Consider the following 24,694-nt stretch of genomic DNA (forward strand, 5'->3'; position numbering starts at 1 on the left):
TGGGAGAGGGAGAAGAGTGCTGTGTGCGGCAGGAATGGCCCGCCCACCTGGTGGTTAGAGCAGCCTGACCCAACCAGGTGCCCCCAGAAGTGTTGGACTGCAACTCCCATTATCCCCAACCACACTGGGGGTGCTGGGAGTTGCAGTCCCACGCACCTGGAAGGTGGCTGTGGATGCTGGGAGTTGCGGTCCCACGCATCTGGAGGGCCCCAAGTTGGAAAAGGCTGTGTTGGAGTAGCAACCTGAATCCGAATCCACGCTCAGCCTTCAAGCCCTCTTGGCGATTGTGAGCCCAGCTTGCCTTTGCCTCTCTGCCCAATCTGCATGACAGGGTTGCTGTGAGGATAAAACCGGGGCGAGCTCCGTGGGGAAAGGGTGGCACAGAAACAGGAGCAGTCCTCAGTTAGACTACTGCTGCAGGGGGAGGTTCCATGTGGCCACTGTGACTTTGGGAAGGAGCACATGAGCCCCTTCCGGCCCACACAGCAGTTCATGCATTACACAGACCCCAGGCCAGGGTCGTGGCCAGCGCCCCTAGGGTCCCAATCCGGCCTCTCCAGGTGTGCCAGGTGACCATGCCCTTCCTCTGGCCATGCCCCCTTTCCCTTGACCACCGAAGGAAATACGGCATGTTGTCGCTTCCTGCTGGTGATGAAGCCCCAGGAGAGGCATCGAAGGCGAGCCGGGGGGGGGGGGGGCTGCACAAAAGCCCGGCGGTTTCGGGGGAAAGGGGCCAGTTTTGGGCCTCGAGGTTCAACACTCATGGTCTGTGCTGCTACACGTGGGATCACCCAGACTCGCGTGCGGGTGAGCAGCGGCCGGGGATGAGCCAAGCTGTGGGAGCCTGGCAACAGAGGGCCCCGTTCACACCGACACTCTGGAGGGCTACGTTCCTGGGATGGTCCCGCGCCTGCGGGTTAGAGCCTGCCACACCGAACGATGGTCTGCGCTCGGGAATGTGCCCTCCCAGTTGCAGCTCATGCCACAGGTGAATCCAGCAGGGCTTTTCTGGAAGCTGCCTTATCCAGCGTCAGACGCGACTGAAGACACTAGTCCTCATGGCTTTGAATCAAGGGCTGATTTGAAGAGGAACCTCAGAAGTTGCCTTATATGGAGTCAGACCCAACTCAAGACACTAGCTCTCATGGTTTTGAATCAAGGTCTGATTTGAAGAGGAACAACTGCAGTTAAACCAGCTGCTTCCAATGGGGTGCCCTAAAGATGGCTTGGACTGCAACCCCCATCATCTCCGGTTTGAGAGCGCTGTGTTAAGCTATCCCAATACAGCGGCCTCCCCCAACTGGGCGCCCTCCAGGTGTGTTGGACTACAAATTCCAGCATCCCCAGGATGCTGGGAGTTGTAGTCCAACACCTGAGGGCGCCTGGTTGGCGGAGGCCGCAAGGCCTGCAGTTCTGCCGCTTGCCTGCAGATGGCAGCCCTGGTCCAAAGGATCCCCCGGTCCTCTTTTTTCCTTCTCCGACTGCAGTGCGGCCTGGACCACCGGTCACAATGCCCCGCGCTGCCTCCCCTGCCCCCTTTGAAGCCGGCACGTTCTGCCATCATTCTTACCCATATCACCCTCGCCCACCTTTCCAGAAAGCCGCGCCAAATGGTCGAGACGAGCTTTGCAAAACCTGAGCCGCTCTGCTAAAGCAAATGCCCTTGCAAGACTGCATCTGCCCCGCCGGTCGCCAAACTAGTCAGCCAGAACACCAGAAAAGCCCTGCTTAGACCTACATCCCGTTCCCAGGCCACGGGAGAGAAAGAGAAGCAGAAATAGCTTGTCAAGCTTTCTGTGTTAATAATTTTATGTGAACCTGTCTGTCTCGAAAAGGAAATACCATAAATAAATAAGCCTGATCAAGTTCAGCTTTGCAAAACCTGAGTAGCTAGGGAAAGACTAGATGGACCCTCACGCAGGGCTTTCCTGGTGTTCTCGCTCACCTGCTTGATGATGGTGAGGCAGGTGAAGTCTTACAAAGGCATTTGCTTTGATGGAATTGCCCATCCAAGTTTTGAGCAACTCAGGTTTTGCAAAGCTGTCCTTGAAGCAGTTTTGCAAAGCCCAGAAGCAGGGCGGGACAGCCCTCTGAAATACTCCCTCTGAAATGAAATGGAGGCATTCAAGATGAGGCTGGACAGCCGTCTGTCGGGGATGCTCTGACTTGGATTCCTGCATTGAGCAGGGGGTTAGACTCGATGGCCTTGTAGGCCCCTTCCAACCCTACTAGTCTATGATTCTATGATTCTATGCAGTCTGGTGCCCTGCAGATGTTGGACTACAACCCCCATCATTCCTGGCCATTGCCCACGCTGGCTGGGCCTGTTGAGGGTTGTAGTCTAAAACATCTGGGAGCAGTGGGCAGGTAATCTGGGAGTCTCCAGATGCTTTGGACTGCAATTCCCATCAGAGCCAGCCAGTATTGGCAATGGTCAGGAATTATGGGAGCTGTAGTCCAGCATCTTACTGATGGCCAAGGCTGATGGGAGTTGTAGTCTGACAACATCAGGACACATGTGCAGAACTGCCTTTCATCTGTCCAGTGTATGTCGTTCCAGAGCTGAGATACTCGAAGATCCAAGCCAAGCTTCCATTGCTTTGCAGACCAGCTGTTCCAAACCTGAACTGCTGGACAGTTCCCACCTAAGGTCTTGCAAAGCAGTCTGTCTGAAGCCAAGAAAAACCTTGCTAAAACAAACCCCGCCTCTTTCACATTTTCGGACGCTCAGAGTTAGCTCCACTCCAAGAGATATTTTGGCCCCACTTCCTGCAGTTCAACTTCTCTATTTCTGCACAAAGGTTTCAAGGCTTCAAGAGGTGGAAGGAACTTAAAAGGAGAAAGGGGAACTCAGCCCCACCTAAAGTTGAAACCAGTATCTGTGTGCAAATACCAGAATTTCCCATCTCCCCGTTCAGATTTTGTCTGAGAAATTATGAATGTTAGCGTACAAATGTTGCATGTGAGCCTTCTACTTCAAAACTCCAGCCGGGCAGGATCCAAAAGAAAAAAAACATAGTTTCGTGCAGATCAAGTTGACAATCTCACGAACTCCGCTATGAAATACTGCTCCTCTTTCCTTTACAGAACTGGAGGCTGTCAACACCATTCCCCCCAACCCCTGGGGAAGTGGTATTAGTCGGAAAGGATGGTGGCAGCCTTCCCAAACCTGGCACCCTTGAGATGTGCTGGACTGCAACTCCCATCATCCCTAGTCAGAATGGGAGTTGCAGTCCAACACGTTTTCAAGGTGCCATGTTAGGGATGGCTGGAGTTCTGTTTGCGGTGCGCACATCTGTCTCACTTTTTCTTTTCCTCTACTCTCCTCATCCTCTTTGCCTTGTGTGTCATATCTGTTTAGCTTGTTTAACAAGACAATAAAACTGTCTTGTTTTATTGATTGTATGTAAGCAGCTCGGGGTACCTGTAAGCATATTAAGGCGTGTCTTGCTCTTTCTAACCATGGCCAACTAGACGCCCTGAAAGAAGCCCAGAAGAAGGACACAATCTATTGTTTGCCTCCAAGAAACAGGAACTCAAGCTAGACTGCCCCTTAGTATGTATGCTCTACTTTGCTGCTGTCATGAATCGCTGCTGTGATTAATCGCCACTGTGATTAACCCATCTACTGTTGATGTCTCCAAAGCCTTCATAAGAGCATAAGCCAAGCCCTTCCAGATCAGGCCAAAGCCCCCCCCCCCCCCAGCAGTAGAAACGTTTTCCTAAAATGGCGGAACAACACAAAACCTGCTCCACTTTGCTTCTCGCAAGGACTGGCAAAATGCCTCTGATAGTAGCCTGCAAACAGGGCACAGAGCCAAACACCCTCCACCGTTGTTGAACCCATGCTCCTAGTCCTCAAGAGGTAGACTACCTCGTAACATGGAGGCTTCCTTGAGCCAACAGAACTGATAGCCCTTGACAGACTCCTCCTCCGTGAATTCATCTAATCTTGTGTTCAACCCATCTAAGTCAGTTGCCATCACCACATCTTGCGGCAGGGAGTTCCACTGATTAAAGGCGCAAACAGGTATTTTCTTTTCCTCTGCCCTGTATCTGCTGCTCCTTGCGCATTCCCACGTTATAGTATAGCCTTTCCCGCACTGCGTGCCCTCCCAACGTGTCAGACCCCCAGCATTTCTCAGCCAGCCGTGCCCTCCAGACGTGTTGGACTTCATGCTGGCTGGAGGACACTGGGAGTTGTGGTCCAACAAGTCTGGAGAGGCTACAGGGCCAGGGAAGGGCTGATCTAGTGCCTTGAGAAAAGGAGAAATAACAACAACAGCAACAACAGCAACAACAATAATTTAAATAATAAATAATTATTTATTATAATAATAAATAACCAATAATTCTCCCAGTCATTTTTAGAGACCAATGCTAGGTTGTTAAGGCTGTTTTATTGATTACTGTGCTGTTTTTTGTTTATTATATTGTATTTTATTCTTTTAAATATTTGTGTTGTAGTTTGCATGTTTAACTTTCAAAACGGCACTTTAGTTTTTGAACTGGTTGTCGTATGCCCACAAAACATGAGTTATTGGGTGGATTAGAAATGTGCTAAATAATAAACAAATCTAATGCTAGTAATGAATAATCTACTTTCTCACACACCGTGCATGACTTCAGAACCTCTGCTCTTTCTCATGTACACCACCCCACCCCACAGCCACCTTAGCCCTCTTTTGGCTGTGGTTAAAAGAGGTCCAGCAGGAGTGTTTTGCTTCGCTTCTGAACCCTGCAACGCCTGTTCAACCGCAAGTAACTGGGGGGAAAGCGAGTGGGAAGTGAAGCCTCTTGCGAACTGCTTGCAAGAATAACGTTCTCTGTGTTTCCGGCCAAAATGGCAGCAACACATGCAATGAGATGAGGGCTGCTGCTGCTCCTACTCATGGGGCGTTGGGTGGCCGGGGGGGGGGGGTTAGTTCCCCCTGCAAGGGAAGCCACTTCCTCACTGCTTATGTGGTGGCTCTTTTGTGGCTTTATGTGGAAAGAAGACTGAATTCAGCCTCCCCCGAGCTGGCCCCCTCCACATTGTCAGATTACAATTCCCATCATCCTCCATCAGACCAGCCTCAAGGGAGGCTGGTCTAATAACTTCTTGTTAAGGTTCTAAAATTCACAGGGTGGAATAACTCTGCTTTCTCCCCCAGCCCCCAGTAGCCTCCAAATCAGGGGGTGGGACTTGGGGAGGAGAGTGGGCGTGGCTTGCAGAGGGCCAGATGTGGAGGCTCTGTGGGCCAGATTCGCTCCGTGGGCCGGAGGTTCCCCACCCCTGTTCTAAATGTAAAACTTAGCAAGGTGGCGGCAGCGGAGGGGGGTGTACCTGGCAGATAGGGTTTTTTGCGGCCAGCCACTCCACCTGCAGATGAATCAACTTAAGCACTTTAATTGATTCATCAGTGAGGGTTGCAGATTGCAGACTGACCAAAGGAAGGATTTCTTTGTGCACATGCACAACACATCGTTTCACGTACGGAAAGTGCCATGGCGAAGGCCGCGGGTGACTTTTTTAAAAAGAGGGGAGGTCAGCCAAAGCTGCAGAATACGGATTTGTCGCCAGCTGTCATTGACGATAGCTCAGTGGAGTGTTCATAAGAACAGGAGAAGAGCTCTTCTGGACCAGACCGTGGGCCTGTCCATGTTCAGAGGCAGCCTCATTTCAAGCACCTAATTTCTCATCGGACATTATTTGGGGCACATCCTGGCCCCACCCCCTTGTCACTCCAGGTTCCATTCTGGCCCCGCCCCCTTGTCGGTCCAGGTTCCATCCAGGCCCCGCCTCTTGTCACTCCAGGTTCCATCCTGGCCCCGCCCCTTGTCGCTCCAGGTTCCATCCAGGCCCTGCCCTATTGTGCCTGCCTGCTTCCGGGTTCCATCCTCGTTCCGCCCCCGGACTTTCTGCCTTCTGTCTTGATGTGGCTGGCCCCATCCTGTCCCTCGACGGGAACCTGGGGAGCAGTCTGTCGACTCTATTTCCAGGCAGTGTTCAAGCCTTCGAAACCAAAAGGCGAGTCTTCGCCTGTGCCGGATGGCTCTTGCTGCTGGAGCAACCGGGCCTTCCCCAAATGCAGCTCCCCTCCCCCCCCTGCCCTCCCTGACGTTTTTGAGAGAAAGAGGGAACTGAAAGTTCCCTTTTTTCCCAGCGACTGGCAGAAGTGATGTCGGTGTCCAAAGGCAAAAGACAGATCTGCTGAAACTAGTAGAAGGCTCCAGATTCAAGGTACGGAGGTCGGCGTGAGGGGGTGTTTGGCTGGGGAGGGAGAAGTCGATCTGGGCATGTTCCATGTGGACTAGCGGGGATCAGTACGGAATTTGGTTGGCGTGGCACGTGGTGTCAGAAGTGGGTCTCTGATGCCCCCAAAAGCTCCATCTAGAAGGAGCTTGAGCGAACTGTAGATACTGTATGTGTGTGTGTGTGGGGTGGGGCAGGTAGATTCCCAGCCCACCTAACACCAGAACAGGGTGGTGAAGAAAACCCCACCTTTCCGTGTTCCCCCCTGCCCAATTTCCTACTCTCAATTCATGGCAAGATTTCTGGATTTGCCAATTGGACAGGTGTAGAGAAATGCACCAACCTTGCGCCCTCTGGTTGGGCTGGTCTGCAACTCCCATCATCCCCAGTCAAGCCCACCACCCTCATTTGGGTGATTTCCCACACGAACATGGGCAACAGCAATGACAAAAGACACCCCCCCCCTTCTCGCCTAAAGACGGATTTGGGCCTCACTTCCAAAATTCAGTGAAATCTCAGGCCCCAGTTTCGACGATTTGACAGCTCCGGATTTTACTTTTGGAAGAAAAGTGGTGTGGGGGTGATGAATTTGAGATATATCAAATTCGAGATCTGGAAACTAAGTTTTGTATTCAGCCACATGGGTGGATTTCTAAGACTGTCGAAACTGACGTTAAAAGGGTTCGACAAATTCATAGCCTGGGGAGGGCGTTTATCTATCTATATGTATGACAACGGTACAGGATCTTCCCCTTTTCTGCCAGCCATTTGGTACTTCCCTGGCTTCTGTGCAGGTTTCCCCTGATTCATTTATCCTGCATCCGGCACTCCGAGGTAAACTACTCCAGTGTATGGAGGTTCCATTTAGTGCTACAGAGGAGCGGGGGCACCAGAGAGATCCATTTGAGGACATCCAAAGCCCCTTGCTGGATCAGGCCAAAGTCCACCAAACCTTTGCAAGGATCCTGCACAAGGAAGTCCACCAGAAACCAGCCAGGGGTCTACCAGTGGACCTGATCCAGCATTTGCCCACACCTAATTAAGGAAGCTGTGCAAAGGGAGTATAAGTTTAGAAATAAATATAAACAGATAACCTCTGGGGCATCCTTCCACAAGCTGGCGCTCTTTGGAGGGCTTGGACTACAAGACCCATCATTCCCAGCCAACATAGGAATGATGGGAGTTGCAGTCCAAGGCCTCCGGAGGGCACCAGCTTTGGGAGTGATACGCTGGGGTGACCAAAATCACTCTGCATTCACCATGACCCCTTTTCCCAATTGATTGATTTGCTGCAATTGATTGACTGATTGACCCTGCTCGACAGCCAAAACAGTCTCCCAGAGAGTGGCTTATGATGATTAATAAGAAGACAATAATCAGACTATTATTTTTTAATCAATTTTTATTGTGAGTTTCAACAAAACAACAGAAAAACATAACTAACCCCAAAACTTGAAAATATAACAACATACTCTAAAGTCCTCGGTTTCAAATAATGCTACATTCTAAGGAGAAAAAGAAGAAAAACAGAACAGGATAGATTACACACAAACTTCAGTAAAAGCAGACCAGATATCCAAATATCAGTCCATTCGCAAGTTACGCCTCTGTATCACTCTTTCAAATGTTGCTAGTGTTGTTAAGTCTTCATTATAGGCGGTGAGCTTTTACCCTTCCACTAACATAGTATCAGTCTTTTAGCAGCCAAGAGGGTGTGAAAAATCCTTTTACGCTGATGGTGTGTTACGTTCCCAAAAGCAGGTAAATAGTTTAAAAGGACACGTGCATCAGTAAATTTGAAAGCACTTTCCAATACAAAGTTTATCCCTATGATAACTTCCTCTGATTACTTATTAGTCATAAGATAATCCTGTGTGTTTCTCCAGGATGTGGGGACTTCTGGCCACGCTGCTGTTCCTGCATGTCGGCTGCCTCGTGCGAGCCCCGTGCCCTCCGCCCCAGCTGGGCAACGTCACTGCCTTTTCAGGCCCTGGGGTGGCCAAACTTTTGCAATCCCAGCAGCCCTGCCTGAACTTCAGCGGCCGCGCGGTCAGTCTCCCCAGCAATGCCAGCGTGGGAGGCTACGTGGAGGAATTGGATCTGTCCGATGCCGGGCTCCGCAGCTTGCCACACCAGTTCCTGGCTGATGCCACAGGTCTGGAATTGCTCAGCCTCCAGGACAACAACCTCATGGTGCTTCCTCCTGGGTTTTTTGAGAAAACGTCCCGGATGAAGTGGCTGAGGGTGCAGAGGAACCCACTCCGCTCTGTGCCTGTCGGAGACTTTCAGCACTGCCTGGAGGAGCTCACTGTGGCCTGCTCGTGCGACGTGGCCGGCAGTGTGGACTTCTATTGCAAGAACTGCACACCGGATATCGTGTGCCAGTGCGTCTCCCCTGAAGGCCTCTTCAGCGCCAACGACTTCTATGTCAACAGGTGCCATGGCCCGTCGACAGGCATCTACGCCCTCGCCGTGGTCCCCGTCGTGGTGTTGCTGCTGATCATTGGCGTGGCCTACTTCCTGGTACAGAGGAAGAACAGGGCTGCCCTCACCCAGGAGAAGCAGGCCCCTGACAGCGCCGATGGGGCTCACGGGCAGCCGAGGTACATCAGCCACACGGGCCCACAGGGCGACAGGGCCACGGAAGGCCACGCCGACTATGCAAACGTCTTTGTGGAGCAGCCTCCAGAGACAAGAAGGGGGCAGGGCAGGAAGCAGCCAAGGAGCGGGTGAGTGGTCAGCGGGGAGCAGCAATCGGTGGCGGAGGGGCCTGGGTTCAAATCCTTTTCATGCAGAAGGTCCCGGGTTCAAATCCCTGGCATCTGCAATTAAAAGGATCTGGTTATTCAGGCATGGGGCTCTCTGAGGGCGGTTACTGCCAGCAGCTTGGTCTTAGGAGAGGCATTTTGGTGGTTCAGAACCCGGGGGTGAGGAATGGGGGAAACATCAGTGTGGTAGGGGAAGGAGACACACCAGAGGACTGGATTGGGTTCCCTTTCGGTCAAGAAACCATGGTGGGGCCAAAAGGACAGATGAGCGAATGCTTGCTTCTGTCGCCCGAGATCCAACTAACTCACCCTTTCGCCAGGATGAGGCCATCGTGAGCTCCCTCCCAGTCTCCAGACATGGGTCTGAAGTCTCTTTTCAGGAAGAACAGAAGCCCACTACCTCCTGAATTCTGGTTTAAGGAGGAGAATGGCGAACAGCACAGAGTTGAACTATGGAACTTGCTTCCACAGGACGTAGTAATGGCTTCCACCAGTTTGGAAGGCTTTAAAGTGGGGTTGGACAAATTCCTGGAGGAGAAGGCGATCCATGGCTGCTCATCCTGGTGGCTATGTGCCATCTCCAGGACCAGAGGCAGGGAACCTGTGTACACCAGTTGCTGGGGAACATGGGCAGGAGGGTGCTGTTGCGCTCGTGTTCTGCTTGTGGGTGTCCCGTGGGCAGCTGGTTGGCCAGCATGAGAGCAGAATGCTGAACTAGGTGGACCCTTAGTCTGATCCAGCAGGGCTCTTCTGATGTTCTTATTCATTCTGGAATTGGCGCACGTGCCGTTTGCTACATGTTTCAGTGCTTTGGCATCTCTCTGCATCACCTTGTTGCTCCTGTGCACATGTGGGTGGGTACAGCGCTGCGAAAAGGTAGTCTTGATACAACACTCTGCAATATTGCTTCACAATACTTCCTGGGCTGCGTTTTCCAGATGCGCACGTTCAATCGCAGAAGACCCCAGAGCAAAAGGGAATTGATGTGGCCATGCACACGAGCAAACTGCGCATTACAGTGCTCCACACAAAACATGGAAATAGAAGTAAACGAGACAGAATGATGGAGGATTCCTCATGCGTCTGTTCCATTTTGGAACTCCAGAATTTGTGAGGAAGAGTTCAGAAGACCCCCTGCCCCCCGTCCAAGTCTCTTTTGCAAGCAGTTCTCGGGCAATTTGACATATACTATGACATCCAATATGTCCTTGTAACTGTGCATTTCAGGGGGAGCCATAGGGAACTATCACGAGCCATGAAGAAGCTCATAAACCTGCATTACCCAGGTCTCCCAGTTCACACCGGTCACATCTAATGGAGTTCACTGTTGCCTCCCACAAACTGTGTGTGTGTTCTAGAACAGGGGTGGGCATTCGTGACCACTGGTTGTGCCAGCAGGGGGCTTCTAGGAGTTGCAGTCCCAAATATCTGGAGATCTTCCTTCTGCCCACCCCCATTCTAGAACCGTGAGCAATGGCCTCTTTTTACTTATCCTTCTCCCGAGGAACCGATCAGCTTCCAATGAAGCCACGTTCCCGCCTCAAACACCGTGTGAAAGCCTGGCCAATTGATCAACAGACTAGACGAGTGAGGAGTCATTCCCTCTGAGGCAGATGAGGGCATAAGCAAATCTTTAAAACAGGACATAGGAATTTGCTTTACAGGGTTCCACCCCACAAGGCCGCTGGTGGCCTGCAGAGTTAAAAACTGAAACGGCAACTGACCTAATGAAATGCTTGGAAGAGAAGACTGAGGGGAGATATGATAGCGCTCTTCAAGTACTTGAAAGGCTGTCCCAGAGAGGAAGGCCAGGATCTCTTCTCGATCCTCCCAGAGTGCAGGACACGGAATAATGGGCTCAAGTGACAGGAAGCCAGATTCCGTATGAACACCAGGAGAAACTTCCTGACTGTCAGAGCAATACGACAATGGAACCAATTCCCTAGGGAGGCGGTGGGCTCTCCCACACTGGAGGTGTTCAAGACGAGGCTGGACAGCCACCTGTCAGGGATGCTCTGACTGGGATTCCTGCACTGAGTAGGGGGTTGGACTCGATGGCCTTGTAGGCCCCTTCCAGCCCTACTGTTCTATGATTTTATGAGTAATGGTAACGACGGTACAGATGGAGAAAGACTTGGGTTGCTGCAATGGAGACGGGTTGTGGGAATAGTGCAGCTGGGCCGGCCTTACCCTGGAGTGATAGGAAGCAGTGGCCGTGAGGGCAGGGTTTATTTATATTTATTTATATATTTAAAACATTTCTTGGCCGCCTTTCAGGGCAGAAGCCCTTCCAAGGTGGCTTGCAGCAATAAAATAAAGACATAAATTAGCAGTAAAAGCCAACAATAAAATCAGCAACAAGAACAATGGCAGTAACTGCAGCAACAGCAGTCATATCAAGAGAAGGCAATGGTAAAAAAAAAAAATGTTTTCAAGGCCTTAAAAGCCTGCAGTGATGGAGCATGTCGGAACTCCAATGGAAACTTCTTCCAAAGGTTTGGGGCCACTGCAGAGAAGGCCCTCTCATATGTGTTCACCTGCCTGACTGCTCTCCTGGGTGGGCAAATGAGAAGGGCCTCTCTTGTGGATCTTAAGGTGCGGGTGAAGGCAGTCCTTCAAGTAACTTGGTCCCAAACCATTTAATGCCTCAAAAGTCCAAACCAGCACTTTGAATTGGGCTTGGAAACACATCGGTAACCAGTGCAGCTGGAGTTCAAGGACCTGTTCCCCTACATCCAGGTGGAGAGCTCTGAGCACTACCAATCCAAAGGAATAAGGGATCCCTCTTGCTCCTGGTAAGAAAAAAAGAGGGAAGATGTGGCGGGAAAACATGGGTGACGAATGGAAGAGGGTATCGTCTGGACCTCTCATAAAATTCCGCGTTTGCGGCAGGGCGGTTGCACAATGAAAGAGCCCCTGAGGTTCAACACCCCTGAGTTAGGCCTAAGCCCTCAAGTAGCTTCTCCCATAAGCTAAGCGAGAAATGATGGAGGCAAGTACCCAAGAAAAGGAAACATGGCTCTTGTACTCCGGTGGTCCCAGTTGGACTATGCTATAGGCACCGTCTGCAGACTGTGCTCCATTGGGATCAGCCCAGGGTCTGTTGCGTGTGTCGCTTGGCAGTGCCAGAAGTGTGCCTGGCGTCCATCGGGAAGCAGCCCTAAGTGAAGGAGATCGAATTCCAGCTCCTGTCACAACAGCCTCTAGTACCACTGCTGCTGTCGGACTGCAAGTCCTATCATTCCTCACCGTTGGCTGTGCTGACTCAGGCTGATGGGAGTTACAGTACAACAGCAACTCGATGGTCACATGTACCCCACCTCTGCTCTACTGGAGTGTAGCAACAGGCACATTGAGCTCAATTTTGCTCCGCTTTTCATTTTTTCGCTGCCAGGTTTGTTCCGTCTCATTTCTGCATTGAATTGCGAATTTTTTTGTTCTGCCTGTGCAGAAATTTGTGTGACTTTTTCCTGCGCATGTCTCAAAATATACATGTATTTGCATGTTTTCTTTTCTGCTTCTAATGTGCACCTTGCGAATTTTTAGATTCTTAGCCCGTGCAGAAATTCATGTCTTTTTCCCCCCTGCGCATCTCTCAAAATATACACATATTTGTCTGCTTTCTTTTCTGTTTCAAATGTGTGCATTTTGGGGCTCACTTTTTTAAAACTGCGCATTATTTGCAAGCATTTATTTCCCGCCAACTGAAGCATTTTGGTGCACATTTCCCGAAAGTTACGCATTTTTTTTCTGAATATACACAATGTTTGTATGTGATTTTTCAAACATACTCATTTTTATAAAGCTTTCTTTTCATTGTGAGAAAGTACACTTTCTGTCATCTAGCTGCGTCCTGGGGTTTGTGTTTAGGTTGAAGGACGTGCAAATCTGGTACGTTTGTCTTGAAATGGGAACTGAAGAAATTTCTCACTCGTCTTTACTCGATGGCCTCCATTTTTCCCATCCTCAATTCCATTCTTGTCTTGTTTGTTAAGGGTTTGTTTATTTACTTATTTTGAGCAGGGGGCTGAACTAGATGATCTCTGAGATCCCATCCCTTTCTGTGATTCTGTATTTTATAGCCCACAATGCTGCTGAAGCATGGCACTGAAGGCAGCTAAGAATAACATCTGGATTAAAAACAAAATCCGAAGTAAAACACAAGCATGAAAACAAATAAATGCCAAAACTCTATTAAAAACACAACTGTAGCGTGCGAGACATCACAATGACTTCCCGCCAAATCTCTGGACTGCTGAGACAAGATCTTGTGGGTGGCCTGTGCAAATGTCAAAGGTTCACTACCAGAGCACCATCCCCATGACAGCCTTTTTTCAGTTGAGTCGCTTAGCCAATTTCTGTTGGGGCGATCTCTCCTTCCAGTTTGAGCTGACAGCCAGGAAAAGAAACGGGGGAAATTCCCTGGGGGCTTGGTCTTTTTAAATCCATTTTTATTGTGAGTTTCAACAAAACAGAACAACAAAAACATAACAAAACCAGAAAAGGAAAATATAACAACATACTCTAAAGTCCTCAATTTCGAATAATACAACATTCTAGGGAGAAAAGTGGGGGGAAAAATAGGATAGATTACACTTAAACTTCAGTAAAAGCAGGCCAGATATCCAAATATAAGTCCATTCACAAATGATGCCTCTATACCACTCTTTCAAATGTTGCTACTGTTGTTAAGTCTTCAATGAATTGCATTATAGGCTGTGAGCTTTTGTTCTTCCAGTATCGTTGTATCAGTCTTTTAGCAGCCAAGAGGGCACCAAAAATCCATTTATGCTGACCGTGTGTTACGTTCCCAAAAGCAGGTAAATAGTTTACGAGAACACGTACATCAGTACGTTTTAAAGAGCTTTCCAATACAAAGTTTATCCATATGATAACGTCTTCCCAAAAGGAGGCACTATTGGGCATTTCCAAAACATGTGAATAAAATAAGCGTTAACTGTATTACATCTCCAACAATTAGCCGAGATTGACAAACTTTTGTTAAAGAGACGTTGTGGCGTCCAATAAACCCGAAACACAAATTTTTGCTGAATAAGATGTAACGGGAGGTCTATAGAGATATCAGATATAGACGCCAAAATGGCAGACCATTGATTAGGCAAAATAGAACATTTAATTTCCCTATTCCATGATGTGTATCATATTTATTCACTGATAATAAATATTTATAAACATGAATTGCGGGTTGATATATCTGGTCAGCTTCAATAAGTGTTTCCAATAGCAAAGGAGACTCCAAGGCAGTAAAAGCAGCAGGACCGAATCTAGATACCAACAAATGTTTTAATTGCAAATATTGCCATTCGGCTGTAGCAGGGAAACCAAATTTATCTTGCAAAGGTGAAAATGGCAAAAACTAATCTTCAGCACCCAATAATTGATCCAGGGTGAAGATCCTGGGGGCTTGTTCCCAGCAACCCCTTATGGGCAGAATTGCCCCCATTTCCATACACCTGGAATAGGCACAACAGCTCTGAGCACTTACCTCCATGTTTACCACCTAACAGCAGATTAAATACTTCTAAACAAAGCATACACCTAGGATTGGTTTGTGAGTTACAATCCAGGTTTTGTCCTAACAAGAAATAGTATATGAAGATCTTTTTTGATCCATCTTTTATTTTTATTACAAATATGTTTATAAAACAACATTAAAATAAAAATATAAAAACATTTCCATGGTTAAATAGAGCTTTGATAAAGATTCTTAAGTCTAATAACTTAAAAAGAGAATAGAATTTCTTAGCCATTTCTTGTTCTCAGGATTCTAGTCTTAACACTGTAATGGCGCATACCTATGGCTGCTAGACAGCAGATAGGATTTTTCGGTTTTCGGGAATTGACCTTGGAGCCTGCGCTCTGAGGTCAGTTCCCAGAAAACCGCCTCCCTGCCCCCTCATAAAAAAAACGCCTCCTCACCCCCTTCCCCTCCCCTCAGTTCATTCCGGGCTCATAAGAGCAGCATGAAGCAGTGGAAAAGGGGGCATTCCCGGGGGCGGGGAGGGGCGGGGACAGTGGAAGTGTCATTACGACGCTTCCTATGTGCTGTCCAGCTCCCCCCCCCACTCTGAAGCGCTGCAGCTAGACAGCCGAAATTGGCTGACTAGCTGCTAATGCGGGGCGCCCAGAGCACAGACCCCCTCCATACTCTGCCTTCCCTGCGTTGGATAGGTGGTCGCCTCTGAGGTCAGAGGCAGCCGCCTATCCCCATAGGATTGCGCCCTACAAAAGCGAGATCTCATTTCTAACTACCAAGTTCCCTATTCAATACTGAATACGCTATTCAGCTGACGGGCACAGGCAGGGTGGTGCGCTTCTAAGAAGAAGCTCTCGCATTCTAAAATCAGCACATATATTTTTGTGTAGCGATGATCTCATAGCTAATATGATCAGGACACACAGTCCTATTTCGTTATGATTAAACATTCTTCAAACATTGGAACATACATAAAATGCTTACAGGTACACCTTTCAGGACAGATAAGATCATTTTTGCATTATACCTTTGAGAAGAAAACTCTTTGCCCCAAATTTGCCAATTGAACTGAAGTACCTACATTTTTCTAGACATCTACGTATCAAGCTTTTTGATGTGTACACCTCACACAATATTTTTTGCTCATTAATTGATAAGCAAAAACTTGAACACTTTCGACCTGGAATTATACAGCCCTGCACTAGTTCAGTACTCCAATAAACATTTGGCCCAGGTGAGTCTTTTAAATCGGTATTTTCTCTTTGGATACCATGATTTTGGCCATTATTTTGATGCCAGTTACCCAGAATTCATTCTGAACCTGCTTGTATCTCTGCGTCTTCTCTTTAACACAATTTCATACAATACGTCTTACTTATTTATACATTTTCAGCTTCGTAATAATCTGTCATTAATATTTAGCATTTGCATTCTATAATAAGACATCTTATATTGTTTTAATACAACATTCTTTCAGGAGTGTTCCCAGCATGTCCAATAAAGCAAAGTCATAGATTTCCTAAAATCTATGACACTTTCAGCAGGGCTGGTGGAATGGGCCCATTTCCCATCTCATCAAAATGAGGGTGGGTTTTGAGTTCGAGTCTCCCACCTCATACTGGCCTGCAGGAATTCACGTTTATGGTGGAATCCCTTCCGCACAGACCACACACACGCACAAAAGAAGCACATGCAGGGGGAAATTAGGCTTTTGCACATAGCAGAACTGAAGAGACGCTTTGCAGGAGTAAGGTGGCGCACGGGGGCTTTTGGTTGGGCCTGAATTCAACACAAAATCTATCCATGCGTGTACAACATTTTAAGAAGGAGAACAAAAAGTGGAAAGGAAATTAAGCAACTGGGGCTTGGAGTTGGAAAGATAGCCACCTCCCTGAAGACCCCCCAAAGGGGTCCCCAAAATAACACCAGTGGGAAACATTGCAGAATATTCCAGTGCAACTGTTTCATTGGCTTTTTAGCAGACAAGGAGGCATATAAATATTAATGATCAGTAATAATAAACCACTTTTTTATTTTTTGGTCCTCAGTTGGCCGCCCAGCAGCCCCCAAGGCGAGCAACCCATCTACGCCAATGCTCAGGACCTGTATTACAATTATGGCGGGCCGGTCAGGGCCACCCCAGACACGCAGGATGAAGACCTGTACATCATCCCGGATAAATGACCCCCTGGAACACCAACACCCCTGCTCCCGTCCCAGCCGACGTCCGCTGCACTGGAAGTGTGTTTCGTGCTGACATGTGGCTTTCAGTTGGGGGGGCATGAAGAACTTGGAGGCCCCCCCATCCCCCCCGGTTCTTCTTATGTCGCGCTAGAACTGTGATCTCCTCCATCACGGAGGGGAGGTTTCACCCCTCCGTCACTATCTTAATTTTATTGCAAATGAAGCATTAAATCATTTTGGGGGGTGAGATTGACTCCCCAACCCCCCTAAACCTGCGATATAAGCCAGCCACCAGCAGTGACAAGTCCCTGTGTTTGGTCTGCAGGGGGCAGCGTTTCTCTCCTTTGAGGGCCGTCACTGAGGGAGGGGGGTGCATGAGAGAGAGAGAGAGAGAGCGCGCAGCTGCATTACAGACTTAGGGGGTGATCCCACCTTCACCCAATCTGGTACCCTCCAGATGTCTTCAACTGCAAGTCCCATCACCCTCAGCCACACTGGCTGAGGATGATAGGACTTGCAGTCCAACATTGTTGGAAAGCCCTTGCCCAACCTGGTGCCCTCGGGATGTGTCGGACTGCAAGTCCCATCATCCTCAGCCATGAGGGTGGTACCCTCCAGACATATTGGATGGCAGGTCCCATCATCCTCAAACAGCAGTGGCCATGCTGATGATGGGAGTTGCAGTCCAACACCATAGGACAGTCGTCACCCAACCTGGTGCTCTCCAGATGTCTTTGAGTGCAAGTCCCATCACCCTCAGCCATTGTGGCTGGGGATGATGGGACTTGCAGTCCAACACTCTAGGGCAAATGTTGTCCAATCTGGTGCCCTCCAGACATGTTGAACTGCAAGTACCATCATCCTCAGCCAGTAGTGGTCATGCTATGTGTTTTTACTCAGAACCAAGTCCCAGTCTGTTCAGCAGGGCTTATTCCCAGGTCGTAATACATGGCATTAAAGCCTGACGCTGTTTTTTCTGCCTCCCAACACTGTGCGGTCAGAACAGGAGCAGGCTTGTTGTCATGGAGTCTGAAGAAGTCCCGCTCACCCCATGGTTATGCCGCGTCGCTGGGGGATCCGCAGGGGTCCTGCATTTACGCTGCAATGCCCCCCCATCTTCCACTTACTTTAAAGCTCAATGGGGCAACATTGCTGTTTTGGGAAGCAACCTGATGACCTCCGGGTGTTTGGGGCTACAACTAATTGGATAAATGAGCATTATAGTCCAAAACATCCAGAGAGGCACCAACTTGCCTGTGCCTGTTTGGAGTTAAAGACAGAAAAAAAACCCTACAAAAGACCTCAGGATCCGGAGTGCGCATGGCATGTCGCTCTTGCACTGGCTTCGCATTCCTGTGTGCACACGAAGTCTTACGGGCGCTAGGGAAGATGCGCCCGCCTGTCTGCCCAGAAACGTAGCTTCTTGAAGGAGGCGAGCTTCGAAGAAGGACAAACCTCGCAATCCGAAAGGCCAAGACAGGGCAGAGGGCAGAAAACAGAGGCTGTCCTTGGGCCATGATGACAGTGAAATGGGGATGTGGCTTAACAGCCCTTCCTTATCCCCTGGGCGCATCACAAAGTGTGGAACTGTGAGGAAGGAGAGAAATCTTTCTGCACTACAATTACCAGGAGCCTTCGGGTGGGTGGGGGTGGTGACTGGTGACCAAACATGCCCACGATCAAGATTTTTTAAAGCTCACATTTCTATGCGGCCCATTCGCCACAGTTCTCTGCACCCAGCGTTCCCCAACAGTCTCCCACCCATGTAGTAGCCAGGCCTGATCCAGCTTCGTGGCCAAGATCAGGGGTGTTCAGGATGTCCTTGCATTCAGACTAGGGCAGAGTAGCAGTGGTGGTATGGTGCCGGGTCTTGCAGGGTCAAAGCCCCAGGACGTTTTTATCAGCAGAGACGCCTGCCACCCTCCTCTGACCTCCTGGTTCCCCCTGAACTGAGCTGGATTCCTCACAGTCACGGAGCGGAGTGGGGGGTTTCCCAGCAACAACATATGGTTCCCTGTTGTGCAAATTATTTGGGGGTGGCTTGGTCCAAGACCCATTCACTTCACCAAAGAGCTGCTCCCAGTGGAGATGAAAACGGCTGGAACTGGTTTGTTGATCTGGATCTGCACAGCTGCCTGCATGTTTGGGCTCTCCTTGGGGGCGTGGATACGGATTCTCCTTAGAGGCGTGGCTACGGGGCGGTCCCGATGACCGCCCAATGTTTACCCTGGCATGACTGCAAGCGATCGATGCTTCTGGTTGGCCAGGCTGAAAAACGCACCAGGCTCTCCAGACCTAATCACCCACCCGCCCAAGTCGTAAACCAGCCCATCCCATCAGAAAAAGTGGCAAGGTGGGAAGGAGCACCCATGGGCCCTTCACCCCGGGGAGGAGCTTCCAACCTGGCACCCTTTATGACTGAGGAGCACCCGTGAGCGTTGAAGAGAAGGCGGAAGGACGCAGCTGGCATGAGCCGAGCTTTGAACTCCCAGTAGCCGAGAATGTACTCTAGTCACTGGTGCGATCACCTGCCCGTTTATATAGCACTTTTGGATTGTTCAAGCCGCCTCACCTACATTCTGTCTTTAATTAATTGATTTATTTCTCAAATTCACCCACTCACACACCTTCAAAGCACCCAGCATTCCCAGGGTGGCTAACAAGCCTTACGGCAGCCGTGTAAACTGGGCCAGGCTTCTTAACCCCACATTGCAAACCAAGGCGCAGAGAACGGGGTTCAGGGTACGGCCTGGATATTCCATCACACCTTCTGCTGCAAAAGCCCCCTCCCCACCTCGAAGCAGTTGATGTCTTGCAAGGGACCTGGGCTAACGGCTCAGCTTCTGCAAAGCTTATCCCAGTTTGCAGAATTGTCACGTTACTTTTGGAACTCTCCCCAGAGGCTCAAAGCTGTTTGCCGTCCAGCTCCTGGGTTGCCCGGAGAGGAGAAGGGTTGTGCCAGAAACAGGAACCCAGCGAGGCATTGTTGACGACAGCATCCTGGATCTGGGCTGATGTGCGCAGACAGACACACTTGCTCCCCCGGGCAGCGGCGATATGATTCCGCTCTTGACCCAGAAGCAACGGCTGCCTTTGCTTTCCCCTCTGGTGGGTTGCGCCACAGCGCCTGTTCTGGCTCGACCAGAAATGCTGGCTGAATGGAGGCGGGAGGGGCTGCCCCACGGCGGCTAAGCTTGGGAAGGCAGGGTGGAGGATCACGTACTTGCTGCGCCCCGAAGCATGCCCAACACTCCCCCCAAATCCCTCCCCTGGGGGAAACGACACACCACGGTTCCAAGGGCTGGAAGGCGTGTAACAAACAGAGTGCCCTGAGAATGAGGAAGTCCTCCATTCAAATCTCCCTCCTGCCAGCACCCCTTAGCCAAACTTCGTCTCTTCTACTCTCCCTTTCTTCCCTTCCTTTCCCCTCCTTTCTTCTCTCCTTCCCTTTCTTCCTTCTTTCCTTTCTTCCCTCTTCCCTTCTTCCCTCCCTTACTTCTAACTTCCCTTTCTTCCCTCCCTCCCTATTCTTCTCTTCTTCCCTCCCTTTTTTCCTTCTTCCCTCGTCCCTTCTTTTTTCTTCTTCTCCCCTTCCTTCTAACTTCTCTTCCTTTTTCCTTTCTTTCTCCCCTCCTTCCTTCCTTCCCTCTCCTCTTCCTTCTTCTCTTGTCCCTCCCTCCTTCCTTCCCCCTCCTTCTCTTCTTCCTTCTTTCCTTTTCTTCCTCTTTCCCTCTTCCCCTTCTTCCCTTCTTCCCCCTTTCTTCTAACTTCCCTTCCTTTTTCTTCCCTCCCTCCTCCCTCCCCTTCTTCTTTTCTTCCTTCTTTCATTTTCTTCTTCCTTCCCTCTTCCCCTTCATCTCTTCTTCTCTCCCTTTCTTCTTCTTTCCCTTCCTTTTTCCTTTCCTTCCCTTCTCTCTCTCTCTCTCTCTCAGCTTACTCCAGGGATAATGATATCGATCTACGCTACTGGATTGTTGTAAAAGCCATGAACCTGCAAGGTGGCCCTGGGCAAACAACTTCACACACACACACATTCACACCCTCAGTCTGCCACATAAGCATAATAATACTGTCCTAGTTACTGGGTTTATGTAGCTGCAGTGGTGAGCACACAGATTTCGGAAAGCCAGGATGATGTATTGGTTAGAGTGAGGTTCTGGAGGTCCAGGTTCGAGTCCCCGCTCAGCCATGAAGCTGACTGGGTGACTTCGGGCCAGTCCCCGACTCTCAGCCTAACCTACCTCACAGGGTCATTGTGAGGATAATAAAACAAAGGAGGACCAGGGAAGCTGCCTTGGGCTCCTTGGAGGAAAAAAGGCGGGATATAAATAAAATAATAAATAAATAAAACACTCTAAAGTGCTGTATAAATGCTTATTACACACGCACACACACACACATACCAGGTAGCCCAAAAGTAGGTATACAGTTGTTTAGAATGTTGATGGGAAGGGGAGAGAATGTGTGAGGAGAAGATGTGTGGGTGGTATATATTGCATCTATTCCACTTTGTTTATATTGAGTGTTTTGTTCGCTTTTTCCCACTGGAAGTTTATGCGCTTGGCAAAAAGAGATGCATAGATAGATGGAAACCACCGTTGCTTTTTGGGACCAACCAAAATAACCACAAAAGGATGTTTTTATTTTTTCATTTATTATGCTTATATCCCGCCTTTTTTCCTCCTTAAGGAACCCAAGGCGGCTTACATTCTCCTCCTCCTCTCCATTGTATCCTCACAACAACAACCCTGTGAGGTAGGCTGGGCTGAGAGGCTGTGACAGGCCCAAAGTCACCCTGTGAGGTTCCGTGGCCGAGTGGGGACTCGAACCTGGATCTCCTGGCTCCCAGTCCAATGCTCTCACCACTACACCACACTGTCAAGTTCTCCAGAATTCTTCATTGCGCAAGATCAGGGGTGGGGAACCATATTCAATCTGGGGGCCGAATTCCCCCCCCCCCAAGTGAAGGCCAGATGATGTCGGAGGCGTGGCCCTGCCCATGATGTCAGAGGCAGGGCCCCGCCCCCTGAGGTCATGTAGAGCCAAAGATGAGTCAAGTGCAGGCATCTGGGGTTTGCAGGAGCCGGCTGAATCCAGCCCTTGGAAATGCCAGCTGAGCTCTGGGTTGCTTTTCTGCCCATGTGCCCTTTGGAGGAGGAGGGGCTTTTCCCAAGGCCCTGCTGGCCAGATGGACTGGAATATTGGGTCAACGTTGGATTTTGGGCCGAGCTTCCCATCACTGGGATGGATGGTACAAAAAGCGGTGGGGGGGGGACGACACCAAAAAGGTACAAAGATGAAGCCAGATTGATAAATAGATAGACGATAAATAGATAGCTTGAAAGTAAGTAAACAGCAGCGTGAATAAGTACACTGGGCTCTGGACGGAAACTGCCCAATGATTTCGACACTCATATGTAACTAAAGGAGCCATCCTATGTGTGTTTAGACAGAAAAAAAGTCCTACAACTCCCGGCAAGCCTCAGCCAGCATAGCTGTAGGACTTTCTTCTGTCTAAACATGCACAGGATGGTGCCCTAACAGAACGACCAAACCCAAGAGGGGGAGAGAGATCAAAATGCAAGGTGCTTGACAACGCCCAAGAGGTCTCTGCCCCAAGGAGGTCCCCAACCCAGCTGTGCCAGGAGGGCACCTTGGCTGCATCTTTATTGCCACGCTATCATGCAGAGGCCCACTTTTCCAGATGTCAGCCCATGATGCCCCTCTGGCATCCCTGCCCCATATCAGTCCAAGAGCAAGGCTACCTACTAATTTGCCCATGAGATTTTATTTTATTTGGAAATAAAGATGAGAAAATCAAGGCAATGAAAAGAAGAACAGACATAATAATAAATCAAGATTGCTGAAGAAACAAAGGGATTCACTCATAATTCTTAGGGCAGAATCCTATGCGTGTTTAGACAGAAAAAAGTCCTACAATTCCCAGCATCCCCCCAGCCTGGCTGCAGGGATGCGGGGAGTTGTAGGACCTTTTTCTGTCTAAACATGCATAGGATTCCGCACTTAATCTATAACTGAGATGTTTATGGAACATCTACAATAAAACAGCCTCAGTAGGGGCTCAATATCTAATGAAAGAATAAAAATACCCTTTATACAGCATATAAAAGGAGTGTTATTTTGTGTGCATGTGCGTATTAGCCAGGAAAAAAAACAGGCAACTGTACTTGGTTGGTGTGTGATGAAAAGTTTGAAGGGCGTCAACGTAGGAAATCAGTGTTGCCATAATATCTTTCTTAAAACAGGGATCCCTTGCTTGCTGAACTTGCTGGGTAAAGCTGATACATATTCATGTTCTCCCAAAGTTTATGAACCCACCGCCATTTAGCTGGCTGCCTTGGAGACTTCCAATTTCGTGCTGTACATGACTTTGTAGCTGTATGCAATTGCTTAAGAAGGTCTCTCATGCAGGAATCCAGGGTCACTAGGTTCAAAACGACGGAGAGGTAGAGCACTGGTTATTAATGAGAATACCAGTACAAGATAAGAAGGCGTGAGCAGTGTGATGTGCTGAGCAACTATTAACCAGGGAAGGAGTTGCTGATGTGGGCTAGGTAGACAGGTGGCAGAAGGATGTGCAAGCTAACAGGGAAACCTGGATTGATTTCCCACTCACATGGGTAGAATCATTCAGGACCTGATTCTGTGCACACTTACTGGGAGGAATCCCCCACCGAAGGCAGTGGGATGTAAACACACAAAGGACTGAACCGATCCCTGCCCAAGTCAAACCAGGACCAGCCCTGCAACACAACATCCAGTCATTGCATTTGTACACCTTTCAGAAATGTAGCAAAGGTGCTGAATTTGACCTCTGGACATTACAGGGGTGTGTGTGTGTGTTTGTATATCATTTTATATTTTTCTATGGTTTTAATTCCGTATTTTAAATCTTTGCATTGCCACTAGGTTTTATTTTGGTTTTTACTTCTACTGTATACTGTCGTTTTCAACTTTCAAACATTTATACTTATGTTGCATTTTACGGATTGAATTGTTCTGAACCGCCTAGAGAGCTTGGGCTATTGAGCAGTATACATATATATGTAGATAGATGATAGATGATAGATAGATAGATAGATAGATAGATGATAATCTGTTTAGATGATAAATAGATAAATAGATGATAATCTGGTTTCTGGCCCCACACTACAGATGTCAGTGTTTTCAGACGCACCCTCAAATCTGGAGGGAGTTCGCAAGATCGAGAGTGCAAACCAGGAAAAATGATCCACCCCTAAGAGAAGAGAAGACAGATCAAGATCAAAGGGTCTATTTCTGGGTGATTTGCAGTAGATCAGTGGGGAGTTTTGGCTCCCCAAAGTATAACGCAACGTGGCACCCTCCAAATGGGTTGGACAGACTACAGCTCCCATCATCCCCCAGCCAGCATGATTGCAGAGCTGTGGTCGCAGAGCATGGCCAGGCCAGCTGGGAGTTGCAGTTCAACCCATCTGGAAGACAGTAGGTTGAGGAAGGCCAGGCAAGATCCATCCATTAAGCAGCATTTAGCAGAAACTCACCCCACCAGTGACAAATACGCAGAAGAAAAAAATAAAAAGCTAGGTGTGGTACACTAAGAAATAGGTGTGCAGCAGATACCTTGTAACAGATTCCTGGCTAATCTGGCTTGCCGGAGGCCAAATTCCTAGCTGACCCCAAATATGAAAAACAGCTGAAACCCTCCCCGATTTCTCCTGAAATCGCAGGCCAGTTCCTAGAAATCCAGCCTGACCTTGGGGGTGTCTCCGTGTGCAGAAGCCCTCCAGCAATCCCTGCCTGGGCCCAACCTGTAATTTTGGGCGTGGCACCGGAGCAAAGAGTGCATTTCCCATCCAGTCGTCTTTGGGAGAAAAACAAAGTAAGATGTTGACCCTCTGTAGGGGGTTCAGAGGGTCAGGGCAGCTTGGACTCCCCAGTTCTGAAATTGCAGGAAGTTGAAAGACAAGGCAGTGTGGGCAGGATGGTACTTAGGGGCCATGCTGTGCT

At 49.1% G+C, this 24,694-nt stretch overlaps 1 protein-coding gene across 1 annotated transcript; it reads left to right on the plus strand.

Annotated features, from left to right (window-relative positions):
- Nucleotides 1-6,132: 6,132 nt before the first annotated feature.
- LRRC25 (leucine rich repeat containing 25) lies at nucleotides 6,133-17,669 on the plus strand. The gene is made up of 3 exons (XM_084826302.1): nucleotides 6,133-6,223; nucleotides 8,122-8,964; nucleotides 16,549-17,669. Exons 2-3 carry the CDS (start codon nucleotides 8,123-8,125, stop codon nucleotides 16,682-16,684), a joined length of 978 nt encoding a protein of 325 aa, XP_084682428.1. The 5' UTR covers nucleotides 6,133-6,223; nucleotide 8,122; the 3' UTR covers nucleotides 16,685-17,669.
- The last annotated feature ends 7,025 nt before the right edge of the window (nucleotides 17,670-24,694 follow it).

The sequence above is a fragment of the Heloderma suspectum genome, chromosome Z, assembly GCF_057233095.1.
Source record: "Heloderma suspectum isolate Gila_16-S chromosome Z, 16-S_ref, whole genome shotgun sequence".
Taxonomy (NCBI): Eukaryota; Metazoa; Chordata; class Lepidosauria; order Squamata; family Helodermatidae; genus Heloderma; species Heloderma suspectum.

Bases quoted from the DNA above. Each gene is read 5' to 3' on its own strand.
- LRRC25 (XM_084826302.1), top strand. From the start codon at position 8,123: ATGTGGGGACTTCTGGCCACGCTGCTGTTCCTGCATGTCGGCTGCCTC. The intron at 8,965-16,548 runs GTGAGTGGTCAG...TTTGGTCCTCAG, and splicing joins AGGAAGCAGCCAAGGAGCGG to TTGGCCGCCCAGCAGCCCCC.